Here is a 21,767-nt window from a genome sequence, read left to right on the forward strand (position 1 = left end):
TCATCATGTTAGGGACTGGTGGCAAGATTTGCTGAGGATGATTTATCTGCAAGTTCTGGTGCGTCTCTGTTTCTGCGTTCGGTCTGTAAAGAGCTGAACTTCACAAGCTTCAGAGACTTTAAGTATCAGTGAAAAGTATTAAACAGAACAGGAGAGTGCAGACAAAGATGTTTTCAATTAGATTAAAGTTTAAGGCTTATCAAGCATTTATTCTGTAGAGGAGACATGAAGAAAATCCACTGTTCTCTGTCTTCTTATAAAAGGAAGGCTAGATTTATAAAGTTAGTTATTAAAGTAAACAAATATTCAATTGCATGCTCTGTTTTAGGTGTTGCCAAAGTTTGATTTGGTTTTATTTGATTTTCTTGTGTTAAGACCTTCAGCTTAGAGGTTTTCTGCCACTTTCTGCAGGAAACTTCTTATTAAATACTGATTTAATTGTGCTGAATCAACTGAACACGAGTTAAAATGTAATCTCTCATGTCTCCCTCCAGCTCAGCCTCAGTCTGAGACTCAGCATGTGCCCTCAGAGCCTGCCGGGGGAGACGCTGCTGCCAAGGACCAAAATGGCTTTCTCTACACTGGCGCGCCCTCACTGAGTAATGCCAACGGAATCCATGGGGCCACGCGCACATGCACATGCGGTGCCAACATCAGCAAGGGGACCACCGGTGGGTCAAGAGCTCAGGCGGCCACCGTGGCCACGATGACAGAGCAGCCAAGAAAGCAGTCTTCAACGCTGGTGTCCACAAGGGTGCAGAGGAAACTGAGGTCCAGCTTGTCGGTGAACAGCGACAGCAGTCGACGCAGCAAAGGCAGTTCAACAGGGTCACAGAAGGCTCCTTTACCTGAAGGTGAGTCACAACAAGCCAGGTAACAAAAACTGTCTCACACACACACACACACACACACACACACACACACACACACACACACACACACACACACACACACACACACACACACACACACACACACAGTCAAACTCCTGCTCTAACTTTTTACTCTTGCACTTGCATGCTTTCTGTCTAGGTCCTGCTGCTTTAAAATCAATCTGAAGGTTTCTGGATCAAGACTATTTCTCATGTTTTTAACTCATGTTGATGGATTAGAGTGAGGCCTGTCACGATAACAAATTTTGCCAGACGATAATTTTCCAAAATATTATTGCCGAAAAACGATATTATTGTCAATATTATTTTGATTTTTTTTTCCATTTTTTCATTGATTGTAATTATGATAAATGGGATAATAAAGTGAGCACACCATATCAAAAGCAAGAAACTTTAATTTCTTAAGAGTATTTAACTGTATTTAAAAGGTCAGGATCTTTTAAATAAAATAAATTAAACAAAAAATATAATAAATTTAACAAAAAGGAAAGAGAAAAAGATACAATGAAAATGAAATGGACTCTCTTTCAGAAAAAAATACATGTCAATGAAAATAATTAATACTAATCAAAAACAATAAAACATAGACCCTGTCTCTAAAGAAAAAACAAAACTAAAAAAAAAACAACAATAAAAACTATAGCCTAAATAAAAGGGAGTTTATACAGTTCCTGAATTGTTTGTAACATGTACTTTTTCCCAGTCAATCCGTACTGTCTGTCAAACATTTTGAACATTTCTGGCTTTCAACCGTATTGAAGGGCTGCATTTCTTTGGCAATGTAGCTGTCTTTGAGCGCCCACCATTTGGAGCTTTTATTTCTATTTACTTTGCAGACCAAAAGCCTCAGTAAGAGCGGATTGTCAAAGAACAAGACTCAGCTGCACCTCCCCTTCTTCTTCTTCGTCGCCACTATTTTCAAACAAATGCGACATATCAGCTCGTTGGTGCTCATGAGCTCACACTTTGTTCATTCTGATAAAAAACAAAATATTCCCACACTGGGACTGTGGCAGGCGGCTTAATAACCGTATCTATGGTGCCATCACTCATATTAGCGTGTGTTTCCTCCTTACCCCTCAGGACGCTCGCTTCAGCTTTCTCCGTGTGTACGCGTGAGCAGCTCCGTCTTTACCCCAAAGATCGCATTTTTGACAGATGCTCACTCCGCTATAAATCCGCTAAATCTTCTATAGAACCTATGCACCCCGATGTTAGGAAAGATAGACGTAGTGAGACATCTTCTCATTCAGCCTCTTTGGTGGAAAGAGAGGAGGAAAACAAACATGCATGCACGTCAGTTTATCAAGGCTGGCAAACTTACCGAGGACGTTTTTATTAATCGTTCGGTTAATTGATTTATTGATTATCGTGACAGGCCTAATTAGAGTCATTACATAAGTCTAAGAGAAATAATCTTGACGATGTAAGCAGGTTAAAATGCCAATAAACCATCAAAAAGATGTCTCATTTGAAGCAGCTTTCTCCAGAAGGCCCTCCTGAAACATGCGGTATTGATGATGAAATCTTTTTTCTCTCACCTTTTAATGATGGGAGTGCATGACCCTTCATATTTATCACTCCCGTCAACGAAATGACATCTTATCCCTGCTCCCGTAGCTTATATTTTCCTTAACAACAAGTCAGGGGGTGCGTTGGCCATGCGGGGAAGCCGTCATTTTGTCAGGTGTAAGGCCGAGGTGAGTCCGGTAATGAAGGCGAGCGGCTGGTCCTCTTCCATCGAGGAGATAGGTGTGATCGTCTAACGAGGACTGAAAGCACGGGGCGCCTATTAAAAGTCGTGACCAGCCATCTTTGTGCCCCTCACACCTCTCTTGGCCCTCTCTGGCTCGCTCTACACCCCGTCAGCACCACCCCTGGCCCTTATTAACAAGGTCCCGCAGCATCCCGTCTCAAACTATGTGCAGCGAGTGTTTGTGGACATGTATGAGGGTCAGAGCATGTGTCTTTATAGTGGTGGGGTGATTCTTACTGTCCATCTCTCCTCTCTTTGTGTGGGCGCTTACTCAGGGTGAAGAAGGAAACAGACTTTGTTTTTTTGTGTTGTTAAAAGATTCATAATGGTCTGCCTCAGGTTTGAGTTTAAATGAAGGAGAAGAGTGGGCAGTCAGCTTTTTAGTCCATGATGCTTTACTTAAAATATGTATCTGATGGAGTTAACGGCAAACAAAATAAACCACAACACCTCTGGAGGAAAGGTTGGATTCAGTCAGTGCAGATATTCCACACACGTCATGTTTTCAACATCTTAATTGCTTAAGAACAGAGGAGAGAGGGTGTAAAGGAGAGAAAACATAGCAGCTCCACAAGTCTGTCTCATTATGGCTTTTGTGCTGCTTCTCTGCAGACGCCAGAGCTCTCAGAATCAATATGTTCGCTCTCAACTATTTATTTCCCCCCGGAAAACAGCCAAGCTGTGGTGTTTGAATGTTTACACGGATTAACATAATCTGTTTGCCTGTGAAATTAGCCTCCTAAACAGCCCCCTGAACACAGGAAATAAAAGGCGCAAAGCTAGCTGGAGCTAGCTCTGGGGATTCTGCGGCTCCCTGTGTTTCTTGGCACACGCCGTCGGCAGCGTAGCCAATCTGTGATAACACCGCCACTTCTGAGGAGTCATTTAGCCACATTGTTTCTGTTCTGCAGGGTGGGTTGTCACAACTCTTGTCATCCAGTTTATGTTTTTGTTAATTGTGTGTAATCAGTTAAGGGCTTCAAGCTGCTTTAGCCTCATTTAGCGGTTTAGGGCCAAAGCTGCGAGCGTGCTCTGCCTCAGATGTGAACCTTGATGTGTGTATGTGTGTGTGTGTGTGTGTGTGTGTGTGTGTGTGTGTGTGTGTGTGTGTGTGTGTGTGTGTGTATGTGTGTGTAAGCCTTGCTCCTCTGACTTCCTCTGTCATGCATGATAAGCAGGGTGGCTTCAAAGTGAATGTTGTGGACCTCTGCTGTCCAGCCCACATCCTCTGGCCTCTCTGCCCATGTGTGCCGTCTGTGCACTGGCGTGGCCACCAAAGCTTTTTCCTGATCAATCTCTCTCTGTGTCTCTCTGTGTGTCTCTCTGTGTCTCTGAGCGTCTTGCCCTCTCTCTTCCTCTTTGTGAGTTTGAATGTTTTGCACAGCTTGCCGCTCTGAGGCCCATCCAGCTTGTTTTGTGTCATGCCGCTCCCTTTTTTTGATGTTAGCTTTCCAGATGTCTCAAACTATTTCCTCTGAGGCGCCGGACTCTGTTTTTTGGCCCTGCAAACTGTGGGCTTCATCGCCGCTCGCTGACATTAAACAGGGGCAGTGTCAGTGTGTGCTGCTGCGTCTGTCTGTTGCTTGGTTTCACTCTGTGTCTCTGTCTGCCTTTCTGTCTGTGTCTCTGTGTTTTCATGGAGATGTGCCCAGCGTCCAGCTCTCTCTTGTGTACAGTATACGGCCCCCGTCCTTCCCTCCTCCCTCCTGGCTCCTTTAAGATTCAGACTAATCGCTGGTGCTGAATTATACATCCAAGTGAATAGCTGAGATGGCCGGCCGCAGCCTAATGCCTGTGTACTGTTGTTATATAGTATTCACTCTCTGCTGTTACATCCCCAACACTGGCATGGCTTCACCCTCTGGCTCCTTCAGAGTTTGTTAGGATGAACTTTGAGTGTTGGTGCGTGGAGCTGAGGCCAGGCGGCGTTTATTCTGCTTATTGGCTTTTATCTCAAGATAAGACTCTGGATGGTAGTAAAGTGAGATGATACAGTCAGTACATGCTGACGACAATATATTTCAAGTGTTTTCCACAATTTATAGAGCAGTAATGCTTCTTTATGGAGCATCCTGATACAGAAGGGAGACGCTTAGGGGTTAAAAAGATGTTTGGGGTTGGAACGGTAGAAGAGTCAGCACAGAAAGCGTTCTTTAACATCCTTTAATCCAGGCAGAGCAGCGTAAAGACCAACAACAGGAAAGCGTCTGTTTTTGGTCTTTATGCTGCTCTGCCTGGATTAAAGGATGTTAGGAGACTTTCAGAGCGCTCTACCTTTTTTAGTAGTTCTTGTTTGGTCTTGCACCTTTTAAAGGGGACATATCATGCTTGTTTCTCCTTTTCACTATGCCAGACTAGGATGCCTGTAAAGCATTTCTGCCCTCAGTACAAGTCATTTAGTTCCTTCATTGCCCCACAATAGAGTTCTCAATATCCTCATTTTAGGCCATTCTGAAGATCTTGTTGAAACACTCCGTTTCCAGAATGACCTCCAGTAACCTCGCAACGTCACAGCCCTTTGTGCTCTGATTAGTCAGTTCTATCAGAGGGGCGGAGGGGGTAGAACCAGGGGGCGTTTTTTGCAGCATGGCAGTATTTACAAAATCGCCATATTGGATGGAGCAGACCGAGCGAGTTTGCTGTTTGCCAAAACTTCACCATAAGGCATTGATAGCACTAATAAAATGGCAGAGCGTAGGATACGTCCTTTTGTATTGGACCCCCGAAAATCCACCTCGACATAGATCATCTCAGGAGGCTTCAGTGTGGTGAGTCAATCCGGTACTGTAGCATGTATAGTTAATACGTTTATACTGGGCTCTTGGTGGGTGTATCCCTCGGTGGCGGTTGTGTGACTAACTGACATCACAGAGGAGGAGCTGCTTTATCAGATTACTCCAATAAAAAGAAAGGATCCTTGTGTCGTCACGAAGGTCGAAATCTCGCGGCCAACCGGCAATGACCTATTTTCAGAGGCATCAAATCTTGTTCTAGGATATCAGAAAAAATACAATATCTCATTTATTGAAAATTCAGGGGGTGAAAGGTCTTGTTTTCAAATGTATTATATTATATGTAAGTATTAAATCAGGGATCAGCATGATATGTCCCCTTTAAGTTTTGTGATGGGATTTGCTCCTTTTTGAGCCTTCACTGTTTTTCCCACACATAGATGAACCTGGACAGCACACTAAATTATACTGGCCATACAGCTGAGCTGTTTTTTTTCCTCACTAGATTAAATAATTTTAGCATCCACTGTCAGTAAACTTCACACCTCTTTATGCCTGCTCTATAGATTAACTGACAGTGTAAACACAAAAATCTCCAAAACACTTATTTGTCATCAATCATGCTAAGAGAGAGGAAAATCAAACAGTTCATGCTCCAACTATGTTCTGTAACACTAGCCAACTGGCCTTTTGTGTCATTTCAAAATAAAAGCATGTTTTTGATTTAATTAATTTTTTCTTTTAACCTTTATTTTATCAGGAAAAGACTTGTTGAGATTAAAATTCTCTTTTACAAAAGTGTCCTGATCAAGACAGCAGCAGCACAGTTTAAACTTACAACAGACACAAATACACATTATACACCCAACACAACATGTATACATAACAGACGCCTCCAGGATTCCAAACGTCTTGTGTCAGGACACCCTACATGGGAACATAGCAAGCAGTGTTGAGTCGGGGCTTTAAAAGCTCTATGATACACAGCACCAAGAGCACTCGAGCTTTGAGCAGAGGCATGCACGTACTGCCAGTGAGGGTTGTAACGATTGGCCACCAAAGCCAAGATGACAGAATCCATTGCAAACACACATTTCTGAAACCTCACACAATATTAGAGTATGTCAATTAGTATGAGTACTTGAAGAGAGGGAACGGTGACATGTGAGGTGACAGTTCAGAGTCAATACCACACGATGTGAGCTTTACATTTTCAACCTTTAACTTATACCACTTCATCTTTTCCTTACTCCTTAAGCAAACTCTTACCATGTTACTACAGTCAGCATGCAGCACACTGAAACTAATCATTCATCTTGAATTAATCTAGATTTGGACTCATGCATCAAATGTTTCACAATTCTCTACCAAGATGATTTTCCCCCTGCCCTTGGTGTCGGTGAAGATGTGGTTAGAGTTTTGTTTTTGCCTTAACTCAATAAAAACCATAACCAACCCAACAGCATCTTCCCGCTCTGTCCACTGAAGGATCTCTTCTCATGCATCTTCCATCACGGTCGGTGTTATGGCCTCAGATAAGGATAATAAGATGCATTCAACTTTACGCACACACAGATACACACCCGCACGCACACACTGGCTCGTTTCATGTTCCCTTCTCTATCTTGTTTGTATCACACTCAGCTACAGCTCCTGGTCAGCTCTGCAGCCCCTGAGCTCTGCGAAAATAGGAAGAAAAAAAATCCTCCTTTACTTTGATTAATCAAACATGAGCATCCAGCGGTCCACAGCTTGCCTCCCTGTGCTCGTCCTCCACACTCTCCTCCTTTTGCGTTCCCTCTAACCCAATCAGTAACAGCCCCTTCTGACAGCTCAAGATGGGCTGATGAAAGTTATGCAAATGCAGCCTGTTTGTAATGCTATTTTTCTGCATACATCCACATCATGTCTTTTTAACACTCTAAGGCAGTGGTGTTGCGCTGGCCTTGGTTCAAAAAGGAGACAGCTGCAAGGGATATGTGCCAGGCGCACTTACCCAGTGATATTTAATTTGATATACTGACTTAGAAACATCTCCGCAAGTTGGAGTGTGGAGCAGAATGATTGATGGCAACATAAACTGTGTACATTTATCTCTTATTAGCACAATGGTTCATCCATTGGCCATTCAGAAACCATCGTTGCTCGACACTTAATTCACTTTAAGTCTGATTTTCTTCCTCTTTTTTTCTTAATTTGTGTCTTTTTTTTCTGGGTCAAATTATTCAGTAAGAAAACTTCTGTAATCTGCTTCTTTACTAACAAACTGTTAGTGAAAGTTTGGCTGTAGAAACTTCTCCTCACTTCCTCATTATTGAGTCTTCACCATGCTACTAATTTATCCATTCAGAGGCAGATCCCCGCTGGTTAATGGCTGTATTTGTAATTGAAAGAAGATCTCTTGCGTGGAAACAACAAGCTGCATCACAGTGGCTCAAAGAGGGCCTGTGAGGAGGTTAAATGTTAATCAGAGGTGTGAGCATTGCCCGCATTAATCCACCGATTTATTAGCGAGGACTCTTGGACTTTGCTCATCATCTTTGTGTGATCATCCTTGCAGTTTGCATGATAATGCCACAATTATTTAACAACCTGTTAATCAAAACCACAGGAGGAGAATTGATTTCTTTGAATTTTCTTATTTCCTTCATCCCCCCCTGCCTGGCTTGCTCTGACCCTTTCTCCTACCCTTTACCTTCTGTCAGCCTGCCGAGCATGCGCTCATTCTGCATGCACAGTTCTCGTAATTTAAGGGGGAATCTTACAAACACAATGCACTCTTTGATTTGTTCTTGTTTAAATTATTTTATTCATGTGTTTATTGTACTTTGCTCTCCACCCAGACTGCTGCGTCCACTGCATCTTGGCCTGCCTGTTCTGTGAGTTCCTGACGCTCTGCAACATGGTGGCGGCGCAGGCCTCCTGTGGTGCCTGCACATCTGAGGCGTGCTGCTGCTGCTGCTGCTCCGACGACCTCGGCGACGACTGCAGCAGCCCCTGCGACATGGACTGTGGCATCATGGACGCCTGCTGCGAGTCCTCCGATTGCCTGGAGATCTGCATGGAGTGCTGTGGCATCTGCTTCCCCACATAGGGTGGAGGGGCCTGCACTGAGGTCGAGCAGGGTGCAGGGGCAATAACTGGACTCTGGATGGAAGAATGGAAGGAAACTGCTGCTGCCGTCGCTTTGGATTCAGCAGTAGACAGAGGAAATGTGTGTGTGATGTGTGTTGATTGTGTGTGTGGTCTGTAAAGTTTTCTTTTTTTATTCAGACACTGGGCTCCATCATCAAACCAGCTCAGCAGGAGCAACAAGACTCCACATATATGCATATCAGTTAAACCTGTAGTGTTTAGAAGCTTCATGTATTCTATCTTTGCATACAGAGTATTACACAGACTGCCTTAGAGATTTACTCTTCCATCAGGAATACTTCTTAATCAAACTTACGTCTTAAACATCATTTTTATGACCAATGTTTCCTCTTTAATTTCCAGTCTTTGTTTTTTACGCTCACAAACATTAGTCGTTGTACTGTATAACACTGTAGAGGATTCATGTGACACTTCATACACATTTAGTTGCATACTGTAGTTTTGCAACGCAGGCTTATTTACATATATCTACTGTAGAACAGCAGAAACTGGTGAAACATTGAAGGAAAATCAGGATACACATCATCTGTTACTTTTTGAACCAAAGGTCAGGATTGTGTTTTTGTCTGGTTCTTTTTTCTTTATTACAACAGAAATTAACTGCACCAAAAGCTGGGAAGCTTCAGCCATGAGACTCGTCTCTCTTTCTGTGGCGTATCCAAACCCTTGAATTTACTGGAAATATCGTGCAGATACTCACACTTTAGATAAAACAAAGCACTGATGTGCTTACTCTTTGGTTTTCTGCTGCATTAAGATAAATGATGTACAGCTTGTGCTTTTTTTCTTCAGGTGTTTTTCAACCAGAAGGTTCAGGAACTTTTTGTTCCTGGTAAAACATGCCCATGAACTACATGGCTCCTGTGGCTCACAGTTTGTCTCTGTGTCTGCCACGGGCTGAAGAAAGATTATGCAAATCAGGCCAACCTTCCTGATGTGTATAGGGGAAAAAAGTATTTGTAATACACCCCCAGGCCAGTAGAAGACTGTAAGACAATGAAGAAAGCCTCTCAGGAAAGATGAGGCCATAGAAAGAAGACAGGCCGGCATGGTTATGTGCTACGCTGCAGTTAGCCCGTTAGCATTGAGGAGATTCGGCCTCTGCTGGTTTTCTGCTCTATCGGACTGAAGATGGATTTGTAGAATCAGCCCTTTAAAGGGCAAATCCGTTTTTTGACACCTGGACCTTGTTTATAGGTGTGTGCATGCTCATATACTCACTCAGACAAACATTGTGCAGCTCGGAGTCCTTCAGAAGTTTTTTAGATCCAGCTGATTTTAGCCGCACTTAGCGGGGGCCACGGCAAGGGAGCTTCAGCGCGGGACATAATCTCTGCAAAATCGCTCATTTCGGCTATATTTTTTCATCCATCACCAGTGTTATCATAAAGTCAGCTCCTCTTCTGTTGCCATAGGCGAACACTGTCCACAAGCGCACCACCAGTTCACATTGAGTCGTGGACGTGTTCCTGTTTGTTGTTCTCGAGCCAGCTCTTCGTCTCTCTCCCTCTGCATCCTTCTTTCATGGAGCTCCTCGTCCGTGTACTCAGGCTCAAACCGGTAAGGACAACCATCAAACTCGAAGTCGTAGTCTGACTCTTAGACATCAGAAAAATATTCTGCCATGTTGCTCAGCAATGTTGGCAAAAAGTAAATCAGCTGTACCTTTTTGTCGCGCGGCTATGATGTCATCTAAAGTTTGTTTAGCAGGTCAGCTCTGGGTCAGCTGACCCACCTGAAGACGGTAGACGAGCTGACTTTATGATAACACTGGCGATGGATGAAAAAATATAGCCGAAAAGAGCGATTTTGCAGAGATTATGTCCCGCACTGAAGCTCCCTTGCTGTGGCCCCCGCTAAGTGCAGCTAAAATCGGCTGGATCTAAATAACTTCTGAAGGACTCCGAGCTGCACAATGTTTGTCTGAGTGAGTATATGAGCATAAACACACCTATAAATAAGGTCCAGGTTCCAAAAAAACGGAGTTGCCCTTTTAAGGGCACGAGTGTTAAGGGCAAAGACACTGAAGCCAGAAATGGATTTGATTGGCAAAAGACGTATAGTGGAAGAGATCGGAGACTTTGAGCCTGATGCATCCTTCTCAAACAGCTTTAGATCATCAACTTAATCCTGATCTGATACTGGGTTTATGACACGTGTATTAAACTAAACTAGAGTACATTCCCAGGGACTTCTTCTGTTTTTGAACAGCTGTTTTAAACTGGATATCCACCGACATGTTCAGCTGAAGGTCTCCAGTTTGCAGGGTCACTCTTTAAACTGGAACACCGGGGGCTGACAGAGACACATTCACATGATCAAGCTCAAAGAAGACCAGTGTTTAGGTGGGACCAAACAGAGTCCATCACAGCTGGAGGTCTAGTTTTGACTCTGATTCCTCTGGTTGAAAAGCACCTTTAGAGACTCCTCCTCTGTTGTAAACGAGTCTTTGTCAGCGTCGTATGGTACCCGTCCGCTCTGTGATGCTATTTTACGAACAAACTGTGTGATCAGGACTTGTTGAACTGCACTCTATTCATGGAGACCTCGATGAGGAATTAAAAAGTGGTGACCCTGGTCTCCATATAAGCGGCTTTATTGTGTGACACCCAGTGTCACATGACACAAAAAGGGGGATCTGGAACTGTCAGGTTAATATAGTAAACTAATGCAGGGTAAAGGCAGTTTTCTTTTCTTTTTTCCTCTAATTCTGTGTATCTCCAGATGAGTTTGTGGTGAATCACAAGTGGAGTCATTTTCTTGTCTGGGAGATGCGCTTTGATGTTGTTAAAGTGATGATACTTAATGCTGGCCCTCATTAGCACTGCTCGCTATAAATGCTCACACACACAAAAAAATGTCCCTTCCAAACGCCAACAAAGATAATGTGCTGTCATGTACGGCCTGTCTTAATGCTGCACTGTTCTTGTGTTTGTGGAGGTTTCACAGACCCGTTTGCAGCAGATAATGTGCAGGGAGAAAACCTCATTTCCCTGTTATTATCAGCTCACACCACAGGTTTGTTACAAGCTTACAAGTGTCAAAGGAACACTTTTTAGAAAATGTGAAGAAGTCATTGTAGAGGCAAAATGTATACATGTAGCTGCAGCAGTAGTATTTTCTTTACTTTACTGTTGTTTGGTGTAATTCTGTTACACTTGAGCTCCCTGATTTTCATCTCTGACTTTCTTAGTTTTGTACTTTATCTTAGAGAGAACTGTTTGTGAAATAAACCATTACCAAAAACTGACAAACAAGCTTCTTCTGTCTTTCATGTGAAGTCTTGTGCATGCTGTGTTTTGACAGAAACACTAACATGTGCTGACCTCCTTTTGTCTTTGAAAAGTATCTCTTTTTCACACCTTATGATGCCTGCGTATGTGCTTAATCCACGGACCAACGAAAGTGGGTTACAGCTGTCATGGGCTCCTCATGTATGGAGGATCAGCTCCAAGCTGAAGTAAAGCTTACAGAAACATCTGGGAAGTCTGATTATTAGACCAAATAGTCTCTAACCAGAGCAGAGTGGTAAAGAGTCATCCTGTTTTGTCCTATAGTAGCAGTTTGATTAAGTTGAATTCCCACAAGCAGAAAGTTTTAAGGGTGCATTTGTCGACAACTTTTCATTGTGAACAAGAACAGGGAGATCTGGATGATGGACACATTTCAGAATGAGCAAAAACATCAAGGTTGGAGAGGAGGAATCATTTTCAGAATGTCCATTCACACATACCATTGTCAGAAATGCAGAATTAGAGCTCTAATTTCCTAGACCAGGCGCACCTGTCCTGTGCCGGCCTTCACCACGCGGACAGGGCGTGACCGGTGCACTTTGCAAGTTTCCTGCAGTGCAAAGAGAGGCGCAGTCAAGGGGCAGAGAAGCGCAGAGGAGCACAGAGGAGCGCAGAGCTGCGCGTCCACGCCTCCCTCCTCGCAAATGGCAGAGAGGGAGGAGAAAAGCGTGGGTGGGTTTAACACAGCCGAGCGCTGTTTTCACCAATCAAATGAGCACCTCTCCTCGCCTTTAAATGCCCTGCGGCCGAGGCGCAGCGTCTGATTGGTCTGACTGATCCCCAGCACCACGGAAACAGTGTGCTGGAAAGACCCGGTAGCAGAAATGGTCAGAGCCGCTGTCCCTGCAGCAGGACAATGGACAGCGGGGCACATCGGAGGACACGAAGTGCGTCACCGTGTGGGCCAGCTCCCGGGACAGATTTAATCTGTTCCTTTGTCATTAATAGGAGTACAAAATGAAGAGACAGTTACACAGCTGGCTTATCCATTCAGAATACTTTTGATCCACCTGCACTCCTGGTTTGTCATCGCCAAATAGCAGAACCTTTGGTGATATACTGTATACTCTCCCAGTGTCTCCACCTCATCCTCCTTACAACAATGTACTCCATCTTTTTAGATCACGTTAAAAATAAAGACTAAAACAGAGAAATATGGGAAATCACAGGTAAATCCTGAGTGACAAACATTTATTTTGTCTCTTTTTTTCTTCGTCTTTTCTCTCCCTCTTTTCTTTCAATTAAATGAAATGAGAGAAGCCAGATATATACTCAGTATCAGATGTTAAGGCTGTTTATTGTTAAATTGTAAGATGTGCATCAAACTTCCAGCTGCTGTCAGGTTAACTTTCCATTATGACAAACGGCTTTAATCTGACATCAGATGTGACGGGACAGTTAATAAAGATATAAATGTATATGCTGGTTCAGACAGTTACATTAAATAGTGAGTACTGTGATTGTTTATTGCATTAAATGTGCCTGACACTCTGGAAACCTGCCTCTGAGGCTTTGTTGTAGTTTAGTGAGCTCTTACTGGATAAACTTGATGAACTTCACTCTACTTTTCTCCTTTCCTCCACAGCCAGAAGTCCAAGTTTCATCTTAAACCTCTCTCTTCTGCTCCTCTGTGGCTCGGTGTCACACACACCCCCCTCCTCCTCCTCCTCTTCTGCCCCTCTCTTTATTAGCAAGGATGCTCACCTGGCAGCGGCCTTCGCACTAACACAGAAACATGACCAACAACACTCAGCGAGGTCGTCAGGGAGCAGAGACCTCCTGCTGGCTGGAACAGCGGTCTGACCTTCAGCCGACACCACCCCCTGTTAACCCCTCAATTAACCTCCAAGTCAGCCCTCCTGCTGTCGTCGCACAGAGACACCCCCCCCTACACACACACACACACACACACACACACACACACACACACACACACACCCATCCAATCAATCCTATCTTTATTTCCTTTTATCATTTTCTGCCTGGATACCCTCTGAAATGACCGTCTGATTTTACTAATGCGTTTGGGAAAATATCACCGTCCAGAAAGTCAGGAGTTGTACTTTTCTTTCTTTTTCATCACTTTCTCCTATGTCCACCGAGCAGGCAGAGGATGGAAGTATTAAAAACTCCAGGTAGAGTGTGCAGTGACCTTTTCACAAAGTCATCCACCTTTCCACTCCTCTAATCAATCCCCATCTGATCGCTCGCTGTGCTGGATTGCAATGTCACAATTAGGACAGCTCCGTTGTTTCTGTTTGCTGTCTGGGGAGCTCTCCAGCACTCCTCTGATCTCAAGGTCGCTTCTCTTACAATATTTAATAAATTAGCATGTGGTCGTGGCTGCCTCCTCCTTTTCTCGTTGTACCCATACACCCCTTCACCCATCCGTCCCTTTTTCTGCACATCTCATCTCCTGCGCTGGAACAATAACATCTTTTGGCTTTAGTGGAGAAAAATAGCAGATGGCTGCATTACTGGTGCTTTGTTTCCTTCATTTTCATATTGAATCCAGACCTGCACGTTGTGTACTGATAAGATTATAATAACATATAATATGACTAATTAGACAGGACATGTGGGGGTGTTGGTAATGTGTGACACCTCTCTTTATTCACCATCTGTTTTTTTTCCAGATGGAACATCAATGCTGCTTTTTGTCAAACCACAGGAAATACATCTGCACGCGCTCCCCACCAACCCCCCTGTCCTCTGTCAATCCATAGGATCCATAATAGCCATCATTATCTTGCTGTTAGCATTGAGGTGATTCATTTTGATATATTTATGATATTCTGTTGTCACTCATTAAAGATAATCATAAAGATGTGATAACTGCCAGCATCTGTGCAGATCCTGACCACATTAAGAATAGCATGCACTTATACAATATGACATCTGTCAGATTGCATTATAATCACAATACGTTCACATATGTCTCTGTTTTTTCATTGTTGAACACCCAAGTGCTTAAAATGTGGAAAACACAGAACATGAAATAAAGAAAAGTTTTCTCTGAAAAAAAAAAACTTGAAAAAGGAAAAAATGACACGTAATCCAGATGTTGCTGTATATTACTGTAACACCCGCACCACTCCTGTTTCTGTCTTTAAACACAGCAGAGATAAAGCTCCTCAGTGAGGATGTGCAGATTGTCAGACCTAGGGATGTGGTTATATTTGGTGCCTTTATTTTGGTCCAATGCCAACCATCATAGAATTTTTCATTCTATAAAAATCTCACATGTACACCAGGGGTGTCAGAGTCATTTTAGCTCAGGGGCCTAGTTTGATCCCAAGTGGATCGGACAAATAAAGTTTGAGCGAAATAGGCAAGGCCAGTTTATTTGTTGAGCACAATTCGTACACAAGTCAATTTAAAGTGTTTTACAACTAAAATCAAATCAAATCACAAAAAGGAAAAAAAAACATTCCATAAAAAAAAAAAATAATAATTAATTTATATAATTAAAAGTTGACATATTTTAAGCTAAATGAAACTCTTCTCAGCCTGGATTTGAGTCTTGTCAGGGTTGAGGCCTGTCTCACACTTTCTAGAAGACTGTTTCAGATTCTTGGAGCACAAAACTGGAATGCAGCCTTACTGTGTTTAGTCCTGATTCTGGGCACCATCAAGAGACCCCTTCCTTAGGTTCTCAGAGTCTGAGTTGGTTTACATGGCTCGAATGTGTCAGAGATGTACTTTGGTATTGAACCATGAAGACTTTTGTACACGAGCAGAGCTGTTTTAAAGTCTATTCTCTGAGCCACAGAAAGCCGGTGCAGGGACCTGAGCACTGGACTATTATGGTCGTATTTCCTGGTTCTGGTCAGGACTGGAGCAGCAGCATTCTGGAGCCCAGTTATCAGACTGTTACAGTAGTCTGACCTGCTGGAGACAAACCCATGGATCAGTCTTTCTTAGTCAGGTTAAGTCTCTACTGCTTTGATTCTGGCTCTGGTGTTTTTTGGATGGTAAAAAGCTGCTGATGTTATTGATTTAAAGTTCAGGTCTGAGTCCAGTACTATCCCTTGATTTCTAACCTGGTTATCAACATTTAGAGAGACTCTCAATGCGGCTGATAACATGTTCTCTTTGTTTCTGTGGGCCACAGAGTGATTTCAGCTTTATCTGAGTTTGGAGCAAACTGTTTTGCATCCACACACCAATCTGTTTGATGCAGTGGTAGAGTAAATCTACGGGTTTATTTTCTCCTGTAGATCTGAGCGTCATCTGCATAGATGTGGTAGGACACATTGTAGCTGTGTATTGGCTGACCTAATGTAAAAATTAAACAACAGGGGTCCCAGAATTGACCCCAGGGGAACCCCCACGGGTCAAAGCCATTTTGTCTGAGACACGGTTACCAATTTAATAATAATTTCAATAATAAGCTATAAATATTGTTAGTAGCACTTTAGATTACAGCCCGCGTCTTACAGTGTAGTTTCCCGTCTCTTACAGTGTAGTTTCCTCAACTGTAGGGGTAACTCTCACACATGTACCTTGACATTTTGCGGTACCTATCGGGTAGTTACGCTCTCGTCTTACAGTGTAAGTCCTGGAGTCTTACAGTGTAGTTTCCTCAACTGTAGGGGTAACTCTCACACATGTACCTTGACATTTTGCGGTACCTATCGGGTAGTTACGCTCTCGTCTTACAGTGTAGTTTCCCGTCTCTTACAGTGTAGTTTCCTCAACTGTAGGGGTAACTCTCACACATGTACCTTGACATTTTGCGGTACCTATCGGGTAGTTACGCTCTCGTCTTACAGTGTAGTTTCCCGTCTCTTACCATGAACTTGTCAAAACAGAGTAATTTTCCTGGGCATAAGCTTTTGCTGTTAATGTGCCACTTCCTCTTAACAATTAGTATGGTGAATAAAGTAGACCAATGATGAACCTAAACACTGTAATGTATTGATGAGTATGTGTTTCACACAATAATGATAAGACTTGCAGATGTAAAAAAAAAAAAAACTTTATTTTTTTAAACACACAGAGACCCCACATAGTAATTCACCTTTTAAGAAACCCGGCCTTTAAGTTAACACTTGCCACTGCTTACTGTCTAACTGTCGAGTACTTCCACTGCGACAACCCACTACTTTACCTGTAACTACTGGTCAACAACTGGAACCGGGCTGGATTTTAAAGTGCACACTTGTTGGCTTTACTTACTGTGTAACTACCCACTACTTTACCTGTAACTACTGGTCAACAACTGGAACCGGGCTGGATTATAAAGTGCACACTTGTTGGCTTTACTTACTGTGTAACTACCCACTACTTTACTGTAACTACTGGTCAACAACTGGAACCGGGCTGGATTCTTAAGTGCACACTTGTTGATTTACTTACTGTGTAACTACCCACTACTTTACTGTAACTACTGGTCAACAACTGGAACCGGGCTGGATTATAAAGTGCACACTCGTTGATTTACTTACTGTGTAACTACCCACTACTTTACTGTAACTACTGGTCAACAACTGGAACCGGGCTGGATTATAAAGTGCACACTTGTTGATTTACTTACTGTGTAACTACCCACTACTTTACTGTAACTACTGGTCAACAACTGGAACCGGGCTGGATTTTAAAGTGCACACTTGTTGGCTTTACTTACTGTGTAACTACCCACTACTTTACTGTAACTACTGGTCAACAACTGGAACCGAGCTGGATTATAAAGTGCACACTTGTTGGCATTACTTACTGTGTAACTACCCACTACTTTACTGTAACTACTGGTCAACAACTGGAACCGGGCTGGATTTTAAAGTGCACACTTGTTGGCTTTACTTACTGTGTAACTACCCACTACTTTACTGTAACTACTGGTCAACAACTGGAACCGAGCTGGATTATAAAGTGCACACTTGTTGGCTTTACTTACTGTGTAACTACCCACTACTTTACCTGTAACTACTGGTCAACAACTGGAACCGGGCTGGATTTTAAAGTGCACACTTGTTCGCTGTACTTACTGTTTAACTACCCTCTACTAGTGTGCATTTTATAATCTAGTCCAGTTCCAGGTGTTGACCAGTAGTTACAGGTAAAGTGCTGGGTTGTTGCAGTGGAACTGTTGAAGCTACTGACATCTGTGTTTCTATGATGAATAATGCTTGGACACTTTATCCACACAGATACTCCGGTCAGAGAGTAAAGGCAGATACACAGTTCACAGTTCGGTCTTTTATGTATCCTTTCAGAAACAGCATTACAACAACCGCCGGATGGATGGAGATTGAATGAACGAAGAGGATGAATAATGTGTGTGACATCAACGTCCAACAGCCACTTATCAGTAGTGCATCTCAACAGGGTTGGCAGTGTATGGTATCTGAAACAATAAATAACAGAAGGTGAATCAAAGACAGTGTCTACCAGACGTTAATGATGCGCCCACTAGCTATTTAGCATTAGCAGTGCAACGTAAGGGAAACAAGAGCCAAAATTCCTGCCACATAAACAAACAAACTAAATGTTTATTCCCCTCTCAACACTACTTAAAGATAACTTGTAAGATATTAAAGTACTTACTTCCTCAAGAATGCATCACTGATAACTTATAAGATGTTTTGAAGATGCTTTTAAACAATCGCGGAATCTCCGTTCGGGATATACAACTTTTAGGACCCCAGGCTGCCCGCATAAAGGCATGAACGCAAATACGCAAAATCCTAAGGACCCCGGTCTGCCCTCCAAGTTGCCTGAATAAAATTATATACAAAATGCTTACAACACATCAACGAAGAACAGAGGCAATTTATAACAGAAAATACTGGATAGTTAGCCAGTAAGCAAAGACAAGTGTGATCTTAATGGATCAGTAACTTAAAAGGAGAATTACAATGTGGGGTCTCTGTGTGTATAAAAAAATAAAGATATTTTATACGTCTGAATATCATTATTATGTGAAACCCATACTCATCAACACATTACAGCTTTTAACTTTATCATTGGTCTACATAATCTTTATCCATGCTGATTCTTAAGAGGAAGTGATACATCAAGGTTTGCATAGTTAGAGCATATGTCCAGGAAAATTACACTGTTTTGATAAGTTCATGGTAAGACACGGGAAACTACACTGTAAGACTCTGGGACTTACACTGTAAGACGAGAGCGTAACTACCCGATAGGTACCGCAAAATGTCAAGGTACATGTGTGAGAGTTACCCCTACAGTTGACGAAACTACACTGTAAGAGACGGGAAACTACACTGTAAGACGAGAGCGTAACTACCCGATAGGTACCGCAAAATGTCAAGGTACATGTGTGAGAGTTACCCCTACAGTTGAGGAAACTACACTGTAAGAGACGGGAAACTACACTGTAAGACGCGGGCTGTAATCTAAAGTGCTACCATATTGTTTTACTCCAAAAAAGTGAAATTTGAAATGTTCACATTTAATGATCTGTCTTTTTACAAAACATAACCAAAAACCTGAATTTTTTGTTTTGGCTTCAGGGGAGGTCATGCAACTTTGATTTGTTGAGTTTTGTCTGCTTTTTCAGGGTTTTTTTGTTTTGTTTTTTTGTCCATTCGTATTTTACTCAGAGGTTTTGGTTTATACTCCCCTATATAAAGTTACCCTGCATGCTCCACAATGGTATTTCCCCATAGACTGTATTTCCCACTTGTGCACACGTCACTTTCATAGTGGCACGTGGCTTGAATGAAAACAGTGGCCAATGGACATGCTCTCTCACACAGCACCCCTGGTTTAATGCAATGGTTTAAACCAGGGTGATTTGATTGGTCGTAAAGTACAGTGTGGGTTATTCCAAAGTAGGACAAGATGGTGCGAGCCAGTAGAAACAAGTTTGGAGGAGCAGAACTGTATTTTGTTGCTGATATGACATTGCAGATATTACCTGTATGTTAAATGCTGAATGGCTCTTTACAGGAGCGCTTTGGAATACTACAAGAGGACACAAAATGGATTTTAGCGGCTGCTACGGGTCCATTTGTTTTAAAACACAACACTGTTCTACAGCTGGGAAGGTAGGAGAGAAAAAACTCACACCTGACAGTTAATAATGACAGATTTAATACTCACAGCTGTTTATTTTACATACGAAAAATATAGCTCCCAGTCTGTCTTTATTTTGAAGTGTCAGAATCAAATGGAAGACGTTTCCAGATTTATTTTCACAGTAGCTTTGTGAACTCAATACTGACCCCACCTGGCAGAGTAAGGTTTTACATAGAAACAATGGCGAAGTCAAATACGGTGCTATATGTATATATTGATGGAAAATTGTCATCATTATTGCCCTTTTTACTGCTGGTGTAAAATCTTAATCACGTCCCAACTACCCCGGTCCAGTAACGATCAGCTCCTTACAGGAAAAAAAAAACATGGCTAAGTCAAGTAATGGACACAGAATAAATTAAATAAATGTCTTCTTGGGGCTTCTGTCACTTGGGGTATGAACGTCCTTATGCAATCATTGCCTCTATTTGTTGTGGTTGACTTGTTTAATCGATTTATTTTTGTCGTTTCTGTACTATCTTTGCTGCAGGTTTGGTTGTTGGCAATCATCTCTTCATTCCTGTCTCTAGTCATTGGTCACTTCTCCACAGCACTTTCTTTGCACAAAAACAAAAACCATGGAACCCTTTCTTAAGCGTTCAAATGTGGTGCAGTTTTCCCTGAGAAGAAGAGAAGAAGCACTCTCTGCTCTCCCCCCTCCCCCTCACCGGTGTCAAAGTTTAAAAAGACTCAACCTTGCTGTTTAGACTTTGTGGCACGGCATTAAAATAAGATGAGAGGATATTTCAGAAGGCTGTGCAAGAAAGGAAAAAAAAGAGAGGAGAGTTCAAGTAATGTCACTTTCAATTAATCTCCTCAGGTAGTGGCCCCATTAGCCCTCTCACACAAGGGCCTGGTTTACAATGCAAATAGGGTCATTACCTGAGGACTCTAATTGACTTTGACAAGAGGCCGGAGAAGTCTGCTCCTCCCTGCACCACATGTTATTTGTTTGCTTATTATTTCGCACACAAATTATTGATGTGGTCGCCAACATGAAAAGTGCATTAAAATTGCATTAGCAGAGACAGATTACTCACAGGACGGGTTTTTCCTGTTTATGCTTCACCAACAGTCAGAGCGACACAAGTTAGATTTCAACTCAAATCCAATGTTTAGAAATTGCATCAGTCTGCGAACAGAGCCCCAGCAATGAAATGTAAATGATTTCCAAGGGAAAGATTTGTATTCTTTGTTCCCGCTCTTCTAAGAGTAACAACATGTGATCGTACTCACACCTTAAATATTTAAAGACCCCCTTTTGCTAAAGCTTTGCTGTGGTACATGGGCCTCTGACTGCTTCTAATCTCCTTGTTACCTGGAGGCGTCGCCACGGTGTTGCAAAGATAACGCAGCAGTTAGAGAGAGATCACGCGACTGGAGCTTGAAAAAGAAGAAAAAAAACTGATGGTGCACGGTGAGGTTCAAAGTTTCTGCCACGCTTCCTGCCCCTCGCAGACAACATCTGCCTGAGAGAATGAAAGAATCACAAGAAAGGAGCGAAAGGAGGGAAGAGGCGCTGAGATGTTTTTAAATCATTGCTTTTCTTCCCTGACAGAGCTGAAAACATCTCCTCCTTCTCCACATCACCCCCCTGAGTTCAGATGTTGTGGCTCCTTAAACTGTACATGCTGGAGGAGTCTTTCTGTTTGTGAGTGTGTGTTGTGGGAGGTTTTGCTTTAATGTCTGCCTGCAGAGATTTCTAGAAGCAGTAGTTGCAGCAGAGGGTCTCAGACCTGTAAATAAGACATCAGAGTAAACTTCCTCTATTTCAACTTTTCTATTTTCCTCCCTGCCCTCCGCCTGGAAGCCAGTGGAGCATGGGAGAGGCAAATTGAGAGGGACGTGCGGGCCAGGGATGCCTGTTTATTTGCTTGTACACGCTCCT

At 42.7% G+C, this 21,767-nt stretch overlaps 1 protein-coding gene across 4 annotated transcripts in view; it reads left to right on the plus strand.

Annotated features, from left to right (window-relative positions):
• Positions 1-9,714, plus strand: part of mdfic (MyoD family inhibitor domain containing) — a 29,470-nt gene extending 19,756 nt beyond the window's left edge. For all 4 annotated transcript variants that reach the window (XM_074697763.1, XM_074697762.1, XM_074697761.1 and 1 more), the window contains 2 exons: positions 495-854; positions 8,225-9,714. In XM_074697763.1, the coding sequence (XP_074553864.1) occupies positions 495-854; positions 8,225-8,475 (611 nt within the window). In that variant the 3' untranslated portion in view covers positions 8,476-9,714. The remainder of the gene's footprint in view (positions 1-494; positions 855-8,224) is intronic.
• The last annotated feature ends 12,053 nt before the right edge of the window (positions 9,715-21,767 follow it).

This window comes from Halichoeres trimaculatus, unplaced genomic scaffold (genome assembly GCF_033239565.1).
Source record: "Halichoeres trimaculatus isolate MK-OKI-2021-1 unplaced genomic scaffold, fHalTri1.1 fHalTri1_scaffold_21, whole genome shotgun sequence".
NCBI lineage: Eukaryota > Metazoa > Chordata > Actinopteri > Labriformes > Labridae > Halichoeres > Halichoeres trimaculatus.